The sequence below is a fragment of the Furipterus horrens genome, unplaced genomic scaffold (assembly GCF_987537825.1).
Source record: "Furipterus horrens unplaced genomic scaffold, mFurHor1.1.pri manual_scaffold_15, whole genome shotgun sequence".
NCBI lineage: Eukaryota > Metazoa > Chordata > Mammalia > Chiroptera > Furipteridae > Furipterus > Furipterus horrens.
Window position 1 is genome coordinate 13,928,445 of NW_028327185.1, and position 14,917 is coordinate 13,943,361.

Below are 14,917 nucleotides of genomic sequence, written 5' to 3' on the forward strand. Positions count from 1 at the left end.
TTAGAAAATAGACAAAAACGAACAAAAATTCACAAAGACTATACTGAAGAACCGAATAAATGTACTACAGACGTTCCTTGATGTATGATCTGGTTACAATCCAAAAAACCCATTATAAATTGAAAATATTGTCAGTTGAAAACTCATATAACACACCTAACCTACCAAACATCATGGTTCAGCCTAGCCTACCTTAAACAAGTGAAGAACACTTACATTAGCCCACAGTTGGGCGAACTTATCTAATTATCTAACACAGGGCCTATTCTTTAATAAAGTATTGGGTATCTCATGCAATTTGTTAAATACTATACTGAAAGGGAAAAACAGGAATGACTTTCACACCACTGGAAAGTTAAAAAAATCATTAAGTCAACCCATCATTGGTCAGAGACGGTCTGTAATTGTGTTCTGCATTTTTCTACCTCTACTATATAAGCAGGTGTTTCAGGGATTTATTGCTGCATATATATCATCCCAAAACTCAGTGATTTAAAAAGTAATGATCACTTATTTGTTTGTGATTCGGGGAGGGTCTCACAGAGAGAACTTGTCTCTGATCCCCAGCATACTGGCTGAGGTGGCTTGCCTGGGGCTGGAGGATCCAAGGTGACTTTCCTCACTTACATCCAGCATCTTACCTAGGGGGCTGGCTGGACCTCTCTCTTTCCATGTGGCTCTCATCATTCAGTAAACTAGCCTGAAATTCTTTATATATTAATAGTAGCTGTATCTTAAAAGGACAAAGGCAGAAACTATGAGGCTCCTTAAGATCTAGACTCTGGAATCCCAGTTGCTTCCACCCTCTTCTATTTGTCAAACCAAGTCACCAATCCAAGATGGGAATGAGGAGACTTGTTGGGCAGGAATCTTTAGAAATTATATCCTGCAGCCCACTGTGGCCTTAGCAGTCCATAACTCTCCCACAAAGGCCCTCATCCCCGCAAGCTTTCACCCCATTACAGCAAAGGTTCAAGGTCCGGGATCTCTGTCTGCATCAGGTTTGGATCTGGATGAGGCTCCTCCTGTGGGTTTCTCTTGATTTGGAAACCTGTGAACTAAAAAGACCAGTTATATGCCCCCATGCATGCTCCCAACATCCAATAGGTGGAACAGGGTAAGATAACTATTCTGAATACTTATGTTCAGAAGAGGAGAAATGGAGAACACGTGTTGCTCATGAGTCCATAGCAGTTTTGAAACCCAGCCCAGTACCTATTAGTTTTTCCAAACTCTGGAAACAGAGAAGGTTTCTAGACTTGACGCCTTTATTTTTCGAAACCACTTAGTTTTCTGTAGAGTCTTGAGCCTAATTTCTCTTTAATTCTTCACAAGGAGAGATCTGCATTTGAAGATGTGAGAATAGAAGGGCTTTACCTGCTCTGGAAACGAAATAGACTCAAGCAGGTGGTGAGGCTGGTCTTGGAAACAGCTCCCCCCTCCATCCTTCCTGTTCCTGGTCCCATGCTCTGTGGGCTATGGTGGACAATATGAAGAGGGGTCGACAATGGTGTCTGGAGGGCTTTTAGCTCAGCAGGGTAGTGAATGTTCTCTTGTTCCTCTAGTCCTTTGGTAGCCAAGTGAGTGGTACTGGGGAACCCCAGGTGTTTGGTTCTCACTGGTGGAACACCAGGCATGGCTCTGGCCTTTAAAGAGAGAGCAAGCATACGGAATAGAGAATATGTGGTTCCTGATTTGCTCCATTTTGCATCTCCCTTCATCCCACCCTCAACCCCTGTATTCAAAACAGGACTTGGAATTTAAAGGGCCCAGGAGAACTTGCCTGGATACTACATGTCTTGTGTTTTTAAATATTTTTAAAGAGCCTGGCTCTTCTCCTTCCTCCCCTCTCACTGTGATGATGGGGGAGAAAGTTGTGCAAACAGAGAAAGGTCAGCAGGCCCTTGCCACCAATGTCTTCTCTTTGGGTGCAGTTTAAAAACCTCATATCCTGTTCTCTTCAGACCGCCAGGTTTTACAATTTCTATAAAAGAAGGTACCAGCTGAAAGCCTATTTTATTTAAATTTTACCTGATTTTATCTTCCAAGTGGAATGGGAAATTCAAGACTCTACTCAAAATGTCAAATTTGGGGTGCCCACTCTATGGACCTGTGAGCACGTTTTTATTTTCACTAAGACCTTGTCAATATTGGCATTAGTCATTGGTTGGCTTATCAGATGCAAAAAATGCCAGGAAAAAAAATTCAAACCGTAATTATTCAAGAGAGCTCATTTAAATTTTCTTTCAGATGTTCTGGCGTAATGAAAATTGGCTCAGGTTCATAGATGTTTTTAAAGAAAATATTTTTATTTGGGAAACTAGAATAGTCAAACATGACATTGACTTTCTAAGTCAGCAGAACCTGAAAAGTCCTAAATGGAAATCATATGTGGCACATAAATAAACAGGAACTATCACTGAAAAAGGGTCCATCCACTTACTATAATGCCACTGTAAGCAAAATGCACCAAGGAACAGCGCAGCTAGTTACAGGCAGGCCCAGGCTCAGCAGATAAAAAGATACAAATAAACGTGGCACCTGACATCTGTGTCTTCTCTGGACAAGAAACAATTTCATCGGCGTGAGTGATGGCCACTATTAACAGAATGATGAATGCCTGCTTTTTCTTTTTCATTTTCATGGAAACAGACACATTCATTAAAAATGCATTTTTAATCTGTTGCCAAAGAGATGCTGGTTTTTTTCTTTTTTTTAAATCCTCACCTGAGGACATGCTTATTGATTTTAGAGAAAGAGAGGGAGCGAAGCATTGGTGTGAGAGAGAAGCATTGTTCAGTTGACTCTGGAATGCGCCCCAGCTGCCCCAAGGGACTGAACCCACAACCTAGGCATGTGCCCTGATCAGGAATCGAATCCATGACCTTTTGGTTTGATGGGATCACACTCCAACCAACCGAGCCACACCGGCCAGGGCAGGGGTTGCTCTTTAACTCTCACCCTGGCAACCTCATCTTGTCTTTTCTGCCTCACACTGGGTAAATTCTTTGTGTTTGTCTCTTCCTGTGCTGAAAGAACTGGCCGGGAGCTTGTCTCTGTATCGCAGTCGTGGTAAGGACTGGCAAGACACACAGTCCCATAGTAACCATATTTTTAGATTTAATCACACTGCATGGTCAGGCAACGAATTTTGTTTCTATCTGTGGATGGGTTTAGACCCTAAAATATTGAAATTTCTAGGACTACTTGATTGCTAATTTATGGGATAAAATGATGCAAATTTATGAACTCAGAACTGTTCAGAAAAAGCCAGAAAATACCACTTGATGTAGGCTTATTAGTAACAATAACTAATTCATTGGGTAAAAAAAAAAAACCCATTTTCTATGAATTTATTATAGGAACCAAATAAAATGACAGAAGAGCTGCAACAACTAAACCTTAAAGAGATGTATTTATGCTAATTAAGTTAATGAGTTATTGGGCTATAGTGAGCCCTGTTTGCCAATCGATGATACAACACAGTTGTTTAATTTTGAAAAATTATGATTTCTTAAATTGAACGGTATTTGCTGGATTTAGTGAGTAGCATGTATGGAAGCTCAGTGATCTGTGTGGCTGTTTTGGAAAGGACAAGTCAAGATCCTGTCTCTGCACAGTAGGCTGACAGACCCTTAGGACGACCTTGGATGTGAGCAGAAAGGAGTGGAGTTTCCCTTTTCCTTCTTACTAGCTGCGTGACCTTGAGCAACATGCTGAATTCTACGTGCCTCAGTTTCCTCATCCACAAGATCAGGGTGATAGCAGAACCTACCTTACAGGCTATTATGCAGGTTAAGTTAGTTAATATAGGTAGAGTGTAGAACAGTGTTTGACTGTTTTAGTGCCTATAAGTGTTTATTGTTATCATGACTGTTATCATTCACTTAATGGTATACACACTGCAACTCTAGTTCAAGTCAGTTTAATTGGATACTAATGAATAATGAGTTCTTTTTGACCTTATGCTATGCTAGAACCTGAGATGGTTACCCTGTAAAACTAAAAGGGAGTATAATTCTACGATGCTAGGCTCTGGGCAGATAAGAAGGGCTTGGCAAGTTATCATTTTATACTGACTTTTACTTGATGTATTAATTACAAATCTTTGTATGCGCACGCAGTCCTGCTCCCACCCCTATACTCAAGCAGCTCTTGGTTCACACATCCATTCACAAGTACCTGCTCTCTTCCTGATGAGGCAGGAAGTCACTACAGCCTTCATGAAGATCTGGAATGACAGACCATGCCCTCACCACCCAAAAAGCCTCATTCACAAGAATTACACAAGTTTAGAAATACCTTTTTTTTTTACCTCTCCATTTGTCTAGAAATTCTTGGTCTGTCACTATGTGGAAAACCTGTTGCATTAGGCAGGGTTCTCCAGAGAAATAGAACCAATAGGGTAGATACAGATATAGATAAAGATATAGTACATGTGGAAACTGATTATAGGAATTGGTTTACACTATTATGGAGGCTGAGAATTCCTGTGATCAGCCATCTGTAAGCTGGAGATCTGGGGAAGCCAGTGATGTAATTCAGGCTGAGTCTGAAGCCCTGAGGACCAGGCAGCTGATGACGTAAGTCCAAGTTTGAGTCTGAATGCCAAGAATTCACCCAAGGGCAAGAGAAGACGGTGTGGCCCAGCTCAAGCGGAGAGCAGATTCGCACTTCCTCCGCCTTTTGTTCTGTTCAGGCTCTCAGAGGATTGGATGGTGCCCACGCACATTGGGGTGATCTTCCGTGCTCAGTCTACGGACTCCAGTGCCAGTCTCATCAGGAGACACCCTCACAGACACACCCAGAGATGTCTGACTGGCTATCTGGGCATCTGAGCCTAGTCAAGTTGACACATAAAATTGACCATCACATTTGTTATCTGGTCAGACTGTGACATATTTGATCTTGGAACAGTATATTTTAATTAAAAAGCAATAATAAACCCTACAACCCCAGTGTGTATTTGATGAGAATTTGAATTATACTCTGACAGCTCTGCATAACTGACATGTTGAATCTTGACTACATAAGAGGCAACATTGTCTTCTTCAACCTACAGCCACTACTGATTTTGATGGTTGGTTGGCTGGTTGGGTCTTTTTTCTTCCTTGGTGTTCTTTTTTCTTTTTTTAATTGAAGATCCCTATGACCAGGCAATATTCAGTGATCTCACCTTGATGTTGGTGGGACACACCCTGCACACACATGTGACTCAGGTCTCCAGGCCCTGTCTGGGAGCCCACTCATTCCTGACTCGCAGTGTTCTTCCTACCTGACCCTATTGGTGTAGGTTAGCCAACAGCCAAGAACTTTTGTGTCACCTAAATTATAAATGTTTTCTTTGTTGTGTTTGGTTCATAGCCATCTTTATGATTTGTTCATGAATGATATTACTAACATTTTCTATTGTAATCATTTTATATTTCGACCAGTAATGCCTCTTACCCGTCCTCAGGAAGCCCACAGTCTGGAGTCAGCTATGACTCCACACACTCCAGTGCCTCTCATTCCCCGTCCCCATTATTTTATTAACGCTCCATCTTTAATGTCCCCCTGAGCTCACTTTCCTTTCTTTCTCATTCCTACTGTCCCCAGGTGGGTCTCCATTCCCTCTCCAAGTCTCCTGAAAGAGTTGCTTCATGCAAACAATCAGTATCTACTTTGCAACACAGGGGTATTTCTGGAATCTAGAAAAAAACCCAATTGCAGCCAGACCACGAAATATTTAATTAGGATGCCTTTTGTTACTGATTATTTTTTTTTAATCCAGGAAAAATAGAATTATAGCAGTTCCTGCTTTTCATTTTGCCTGGCAAAATGAAAAGACGAGCATCGTTGTTGGAGACTGGATCTTTTAAATAATTGAAAAATTTTGAACTTATTATAATTAGTAGGCTATAATTAGTGAAGCAGCCAGGGAAAGCAGGATATTCTGATAAAAAATGCAAAACACACATTTCATCCTTTGTTTTGATGTAGCTCTGAAGGTTTGCCTGCGTTTCTACTATTATTATGGCAAACTTCCTAGTCTATTGTACTTTTTTTACAGGGCACAGAGTTAAGTAAAACATGTGTAAATTAATGAAAACATAATTAGGATACATACTCAGGCTCCATTGTGGTTTGAATTCGTTTAGAATTGGTTGTTCTGTTTATTTTCAGTGCACAGAGCTTGGTTTTGTAGAAAAAGCAAACTTGCAGCATTATTCAGGAAGCACTTATAAAAAGAGCGTAGGGTTGGCACCAAACACATTTGGTGTGACCAATAGTTTAGCAGTTGTGGTCACTTTGGGCAAATGTCATAACCCTTCTGATCCTCAGTTTCCTCATCTAGAAAATGGGTATAATAATGCCTGTCTTGTTTGGCTGCTTTGTAAACTTGATGAGTTAATGTTTATGAAACAACAAATAATGAAGCTCATAAAAGGTAGTTGCTGTTTTCATTTCATTTTTCTATGTACTCTTAAAGTGGGAATAGCTTTCAGCTGTCCATTAAGATTTCAACTTCGATTAAAGGAGGTTAAGATAATTCTGTCTAGAAGACTAATTCAAGTTATTCTATGGGGTTTAGGTTAAGACAAAAAAAAAAGAAAGGAAGGTGGGGAGCAATGGGGAAAAATGTAGGACAACTGTAACAGAAAAACAATAAATAAATCAAAAATTTTTAAAAAAGAAAATGTAAGTCTATTTTTAAAAAAAGAAGGAAGAAAAGTGGGCATATTTTTTAGGTAGATTCTTACCTTCCTCTCCCAGTCGAGCAGTTTTCAACCATGGCTGCCAGTCACAGTCTCCTGGGAGCTACTGAAATATACTGATGACAGCCCCACCCCAGAGCAGTTAAATTAGAATATTTGGAGAAGGGCTGAGGCTTTGTTATATTTTAAAAGAGGGCCTGGGGGATCCATTGGGCAGCCAGGATTGAGACTCACTGCCTTAAACCACTCCAGTCTAATAAACATTGTTTGATTTTTATAGATTTCAAGACAAGAGCCAGGTTGGTCCCCTACCCCATCCAGTTTATCAACCTAATTTTCCCTGTTTCAGTTTAATCCTGTTTATTCCTGCTGTTCTCTCAGTGATGATGTGAAAGGGCAGCAACTTGTATTTGAATGTTCTGTATATTCCTGAGTCCCGTGTCCTATTGAGTCTTGTAGCTTTATTGTCTAGCACATGGCCAGGAGGAGAAGGAACTGCTTGTGGATTTGCAACAGATTTCTCTTCAGCCTTCTCATCTCCCAGCTAAATATTATTTCAGTAAAACTAGTGCAAGTGTCAGCATGAAAATTACATAACCTCATGGAAAGAGTGTCCCCTTCTTTTAAAATGGCATCTTTTCCCCGTTCTACAAAATCAGCACTCAGCAAATGCTTATAAATTAGGATTCTCCCTTTTGAAATTGGCTACGAAGTCATTCTGAATGGCCTTTATTAAACAAATATTTATGAAGGTACTGGGCTGTTGCTGAGGAGACAAAAATCAGATAAGCATGGTCCGTGTCCTCTTCTGCCCAGAGTCTAGTGGGAGAGGTGCAGAAACAACGGTAACAGCACAGTGGGGGGCGGGGCCTGCAGGATGGGGCGGGGCCTGCAGGATGGGGGCGGGACCTGCAGGATGGGGGCGGGACCTGCAGGATGGGACGGGGTCTACAGAATGGGACGGGGTCTGCAGAATGGGGGCGGGGTCCCTTCTCCAGCTTGGCTGCTCAGCTAAGCTCTGCTCCAGTGACCTCCCATCCTCCCCCACGCTATTCTTTCTCCAGCTTCCATTTCCCCATCCGTTGAGTAACCCTAATTACGTTCTTCCTCGCTTCCCAGTATATTTCCAGGGGAAATCACCACTCTGATATAAACTCATAAGCACTATGATTAGCAGGAGTTTAACCTCTTTAATTCTTTTTTAAATCCAATCATATAGACATGAATAAATTATGAACCCAGACAGTCTTCCCAGTTAGTTGGATTGAATAATGAGTTTTCTTTAAGGTTGTTTACTTATACGGTTGATTGTTGTCTCTCTAGATCTTCATGTCTGTATTTTCTATTTCCCTAAGGTCAATTTATGTTTTTGGAACTTTCTTTTAAAAAGGATAACTTGGATTTCTTTTCTCATTATAATAATAATAACTTCTTAGCATAGAAAATTTGGAAACTACAGAGAAATGGAAGAGAAGCAAAATCATCCATATGACCATCAACAACAACAAAAAGTGTTCTAATAGTTTGGTATTTTATTCAGAATTACATACATATGCTTATATTCTATAAAGAAATTATATCTTAATTTTGAACTTAACATTATACCATAAGCATCTTTCAATGTTATTGGAAACACTGGTACATTATTTTAAACGGACTGAATAATATACAGTAATAGTGGATGTACCACATTAAATTTCTCTGTTATTGAACATTTAAACTATTTCATTTTTTTTTCTGTTTCTCAATAAATTCTGCTACAGTAAATATCTCTGTGAAAAACTTTGTTTCCTTTTGGCTCACTTGCCCAGGGTTAATTCTCAGAAGTAGAGGGCTAAGGGACCTGAGATCCTTTCTTAAGACCGTGGGGCTTTGAGGGAGAATGTGGAGCCTCCTCATGGTTGCTTCCTGGGGAAGCTGGATCATCATCAGGAGTGAGGGTGTGAAGAAACTCTCTCCATTCTGTGAGGGGCCCTATGCCCGCTTGAAACAGTGGCCGTGGAATGGCTGAGTGTTTGACACGTGTTGGTGTCCCTCCCTTGCCCCAGTCACCTCACATCCCTTCCTCTGCAGCAGGAGTGCTGATTGGCTGTGCCATTCACACACTTCCAGACACTGCTGAATGGCACTGCCAAGGTCAAGTTGCTGGCCTGCCCTTTGCAGCCAAGGTAAATGCTGGAGCAACCCCAGAGTTACTTTCTAGCTCCCATGGGAAACCAGCTGCTGAGGACCCTATTATTGTACAAACATGCCGCTCCTGACTGAAATTCCTTCCTATTTCCTGGCCCGTTATTGTCATGATGCGCTTACTCATCTCTCTTCATCTGCCCCTGGCAGGGATGGGTATGTTCATTCCTACAGGGAGCATAATTGTGATAAACATCATTAGGCAAGACCTTGATGATTACATTTTCAGAATAATTAAATCCCTTCGTGAGAGGGAACCTGGCAGCCTGCGTGCCCACAGAACAGATACTCTGCTGGCATCCAGCGGGCAGTCCTTGTTGTTCATGCTTCCAAAGTGGGTATGCCCACCAAATTCCTGAGCTGCGATTGGTCCATGAGCTGAGGACATTCGTGAATGGTGTAACGGCCACCATCTTCTGCCTTCAGATGAGAAATTCCATATTCCACAGGCATGTCCCTGAGGGCTGCTTGGACTCTAGCCACCTTCCCCAACTCCACTGTCTCTCTCAAGGGCAAGCCTGCCTATCAAGTTCATCCCTGTGCCATCTCATATACACCTGAGGTCCTTCTATTGATTGGATTGTCAGTGACCCTACTCTCAGGCACATCTCCCAGCAGATGACGCACCACCTTTGAATTCAGCCTCCAGTCTTGCTCTGTGTCATGTCTTCTCCAATGTGCAGTCTGAGGGTCTTTTTTTTCCAGAACAATTATGTCCTTCACTGTCCAAAGTCTTGAGGAGGTCCACACTGCCTTCCGGATGAGGTCCCAGCTCTTCACCCTGGCTTCCAAGAGCCTACTTAGCACTTTGTCACAGGTCTCCACCTAGAACATCCTTTCTGTTCTCCCTTCCTCTGGGGACCTTTCCCTGAGTGGCCTAGGCTGGTTTATTGTGCCCCTCTCGTGTTTTCCCCTAAGCCTGTACTTTCACCCCCCCTGGCATCTGACACATCGGGCTGTATTTGCTAATTTGTCATTTGTCTCCAGCACACAGCAAGCATCCAGTGAGTGTCTTGAATGAATTGGCTTAAGAAACAAATGTCTTGAATGAATTTCCATAAAAGACACTATCCTGTGTATATGAATAGAAGTCAACACTGACAAAAACACCAGGAAATAATACCTTGATGTTTATATCCCTGCTAAAATTGTATAGCCTCCTACACATTGAAAATTTTAGTAAATGTAAATAAGTAAACAAGAGATCAATCTTATAGATAATTGAATCTTATAAATAATCAGCCTTATAGATCAATCTTATAAATAATAGTTGGTTAAATAAATAAACTAGCAAACTAAGTCAAGAGGCAAGTTATGCACGTAAGGTCTTGTCTCTTAAGCTATAAATTTAAAAACAAAAATCATGGCAAGTGTATTGCTCCCAAAGGATATTATGGGTTAAAATAAATCTTCATCTTGTTTTCTTGTGACTGTAGCATTAAATATTTAATATGATTAATTAGCTTTGTGTTCTTTTTTATTTTGACTGAAATTTTACACATATCTGTATGCATATACATAAGACTCTCTAAGTAGAATAATAGTACACCTGAGATATACCCTGCATTTTTCCATAATCGTATGTAATCATAAATATACACACACACATTTGGGTGCTTGTGTTTCTTTAGAAGTGATTTCTAGGTGTGGATTCACTCATCAATTTTTAACAGTCTCTCAGAGTACAAAAGAGATCTCTTTATTACTCTGCTTTGAGCCTCCCTTGACTACATAAAGCATCTCTTTATGTCTCAGCCACACTGGCTTCCTTTTCTTAGACATGCCTAGGCTCATACTTTGCCCACATTTGATTGGGTTATTGGCTTTTTCTTATTAATTTCTAATATATTTTTGTATAGTCCTGTTCTGAACCCATTTCTCATTTGCATAGCAAACATTTATTCCAGATTGTACTGTTTTTATTAACTTGTGGTATTTCTTGCTATATATTTCTTTAAACTTTTATAATCCTATATTTCTATATTATCTTTTATTGCTTTGACATAGCTAGCTTGAGTATTTGTTCCCTTTAGCCACTGTAACAAGTTGATACAGACTGTGGCTTAAGAAACAGACATTTATTCTCTTGCGGGCAAGAGTCTGAAATCAGTTTCACTGGACTGAAACCAATTGTCAGCAAGGCCACATGACCTCCGGAGGCTACAGCAGGGGATGCGCATCTTGCTCCTTCCAGCTTCCGGGGGCTTCTGGCATCCCTTGGCTTGCGGCTGTGTCTCTGCAATCTTCAAGGCCAGCACCTTCAAAACTCTGCTCACTGTCACATTGCCTCTGCCTCTTGTACAAGTACACTGGGGTCACATTGAGGCTCCACTCAGATACATCATCCAGGACAATCTCCTCATCTCAAAATCTTTAACCACATCTGCAAAGAGCCTATTTCAAATAAGGTACCATTGACCTGCTTCAGATTAGGTCCTGACATATTTGGGGGCTGTCATTTCATCTCTTACAGCCTGATACGGTTTTCCCCACCCTAAGACTGTACATGTAGTTGCCTAGGCTTGCTTGAAGGTATTGGTGTATCTCTATTCTGCGTAAGGACATATATATATTTTTTGTGGTTTAACAGAGAGGTCTTTCCACGTGGGCCTGATTAAACCACTTTATTTTTTTCCAGACTGAATTAAAAGAGCACTTTTGTTATTTATAAAAGTCACATTTGCACCATTTCTAGATTCTTTGTTAAGTCCTGTTTTTATTTCTCCATTCCTAAGCCTCTGCCATATTAATCTGAGATTATGACTTTATGGTATTCTTTTTTATAATACTGAAAACATTTATAGTTATAAACTTCTCTCTGACACAAGATATTGCTTCATTTCATGGTTTTGCAATGAAATGTTCACTTATTCATAGTTTTCTATAGAATACAAAAATTCACTTTTTTTCCCCTTTGATTTAAGGATAATATAAGAGCAAGTTTTGCATTCCTCAAGAAGCTGAGATTTTTTTTGTGACTTACCTGCTAATGGTCACTTCTCATTTTGTTAGATTACGGCAGAGGATAATGCCTTTTGTTCAGGTTTTCTGAATGGCATTAAAGGATTTTTGTACATGTTCCACAGACAACTAAAGATAGTTTTGAGTGGTTTGATATATAGAATCTATGTAAATATATACATATAATCAAGGTTATTGCTAGTATTATTTTTCATATATCCTAATTTATTTTTTATTAGATTGGCCCAAATTTGAGAGACATGTTTAGAATAATTATATTATGTTATTTTTAATTACATTTCTGTTAACTTTTGCTTTATGTATTTAGCTCATGTACGGTTTGGTGTGTGCTAATTTATAAGTGTCATAGTTCCATAAACTGTGCCATTACATGATAACGGCCTACTTTTTCCCATCTAGTACATTTACATCTTCCCCAACACTTATTTTAATGTTTACTGAGATTCTTCATCCTGTTGCTTATAGATGAGTGTTTCTCAACCTTCTTTTTATTATCACTTTATTTTAAGGAGGATTTTTTTAACCCCCCCCCATGAAATTTTAACAATACGGATATATTGCACATGTACTGTATGTATATGTGTGTTTTATTCATAAAAATAGTAATTGTCCTGGCTGGTGTGGCTCAGTGGATTGCGTGTTGGCCTGAGAACCAAAGGGTTGCTGGTTCGATTCCCAGTCAGGGCACATGCCTGGGCTGCAGGCCAGGTCTCCAGCAGGGCACATGAGAGGCAACCACACGTTGATGTTTCTCTCCCTCTTTTTCTCCCTCCCTTCCCCTTTCTCTAAAACTAAATAAATAAAATCTTTAAAAAATAAAAGAAAAATGAAAATAGTAACTTACACACACACTCACACACAGACACACACACAAGAACCAATTCTCAACTTCTTTAAGGTAAGAGCACCCCCCACCCCAAGAATGCACGTGATAGACTGTCAGTGGACTTTGCCCCGTAATGTGTCTCTTCTATTTCCAGGACCTTTATTTCACAGGAACATCACATGCATCTCCATACTGCATTGCTCATTGCTTTGTCTCCTCCCCTTCATCCTCCATGATGGTGTTCGGTGTTATTTACTGTTTAATTAGAGTCCATCCTTGAATAGATTCCTCATATAGGTTATGTAGGTAATATAGTCTCAAAATCTATATATATATCTGCAAATATTTCTTTCTTTCACCCTAACATACATTTCTTGACTGGACTTCAGTCTTTCTCTTCTATAGTCTGAATTAACTTAGTGTTGCAGATGTGTAGCTCCATGGCAGTCTGATCCATTTTCCTATTTTTGTTTTGTTTGGTTTTGTTTTTGGCCAGAAGTTTGTAAGAATTCCCCTTTTTCCTTGCTGTTGAGTCATTTTACAGAATGTGCCTAAATGTGTCTTTCCGCATCCTGTGTGCCTCCATCTTCTGTGATCTTTTCAGCGTGTAGGTGCAGGTCTTTCCTTGAGTTAAACAGTTATTCTTCTGCTATTTGCAAATGGACTCCTTTGCCTTTTTCTCTTCCAATGCACCTGTTTGTCATGTGTTCTATCTTTTTGACTTATCCGTCACCCTAAAGCCTTATGGCCTTTATGTTTTCCTGCATGCTCCAAAGCTTTAGGGTTTCCAGCTTGGGCTTCTCTCTTTGCTAAGATTGAATTGCAGGAGTCACTGCTCTTCTTCCACGAGCCTCCATTGCCTCTTCTCAGTCTCCAAATCCTTTCTATATAATCACTATAAAAAACAGTCCATTCTTATCGAAGTAAGATAAGACTTTGCTACTTGGGGACCATTAAGACCAAAGCCTGTCTGGCCCCTGAAGGCACTTGAGTTTGTGGCTGAATAACAAAAATACTGAAAAATCAATAAAAGAAAACCAGTTTCCTTTTATGATCAGGAAAGGGAGTCCATAAAAACACGCACGGGAAAATGAACAGGGTAATGTTGCAGTCCCCCCCCACCTGAGATCAAGTAATGACTATAGACTTCCCTGAGACAAAAACTTACTATAAAATTCATGTGCTTGTAAAATGCTTTTTAAAAAGTCATTTTCATGTTGTTTTATTTCAGTTATTTTTAGGCTGTGCTAATAATTATAGATTGCTAGGCAGAACATTAATTGAATTCAATAAAACAGATTTTAAACAAGATGGTAAATTCAGGCAAATTACTAAGGGGCTGTAGTTCTTTCCATAAGAACTAACACTTAAATGATTTTATGTACTACTAATGCCTTTAATTCTCACAAAAGCCTTTCACAGTAAATACAAATATCTGCGTTTTACTGTGGGAAGAACTGGAGAATCATAGGATTAAGAAAACCATTTGTAAATGGGAAAACTAGCTGGAATCCAAGTCTCTCGGGACCCACAACTGTTTAATAGCTTCTGCTGCCTCTTTATGTGTAGATAACCTCAGAATTCATGAAACAGTAAAACAAGGGGAATTTGCACCATAGCATTTAAATTATTATTGCAGTAATTATTGGATTGCACAATGCAGTACTCAAAAAAAACCAGACTGTAATTGTGTTTGTGTTACTACTCTATATAAACTCTCTGATAGAATTTTCCAGAATACCAATTGCTGAAGTGCTCTCCTATTAAAACTTGAATGAATAGTTTTAATTTTTAATAAGCTTATTTATGCCTATTTAAAGTGGCATCCATTTCGATTTTCTGACTTCCTTTGTCTCTGAATATTTTTTCTAGGGTCAACGTCTTTTCGAAAAGTTGCTCCAACTGACTTCACAAAATATTGAAATCAAGCTAGTGAGTGATGTAACAGCTGATTCAAAGGTATTAGAAGCCTTGAAATTAAAGGGTAAGGCCAAGGTTGATATGCTTCTCTACCACTGGGTATTCTGTTAGGATACCTTTAAATTCATTTAATGTATAATTTCTTGATAATTAATACATTTCACTTAGTATACTTCTTATTCCTCCTTTGAAATATAGTCTGAGTAAAGCCTGTAGATGAGAGAACTAATCAGTCAATACTACTGGGACTTTTAATAGTGTTGCTGCATATTAGTTTATGCAAAATAATCTGCCGGCCATTAAA

The 14,917-nt window shown here is 39.6% G+C and overlaps 1 protein-coding gene across 1 annotated transcript in view; it reads left to right on the plus strand.

Annotated features, from left to right (window-relative positions):
- Nucleotides 1–14,917, plus strand: part of PLD5 (phospholipase D family member 5) — a 134,960-nt gene that overhangs the window by 38,875 nt on the left and 81,168 nt on the right. Inside the window, exon 3 of the mRNA XM_090263259.1 lies at nt 14,566–14,677. Coding sequence (XP_090119385.1) covers nt 14,566–14,677 — 112 coding nt within the window. The remainder of the gene's footprint in view (nt 1–14,565; nt 14,678–14,917) is intronic.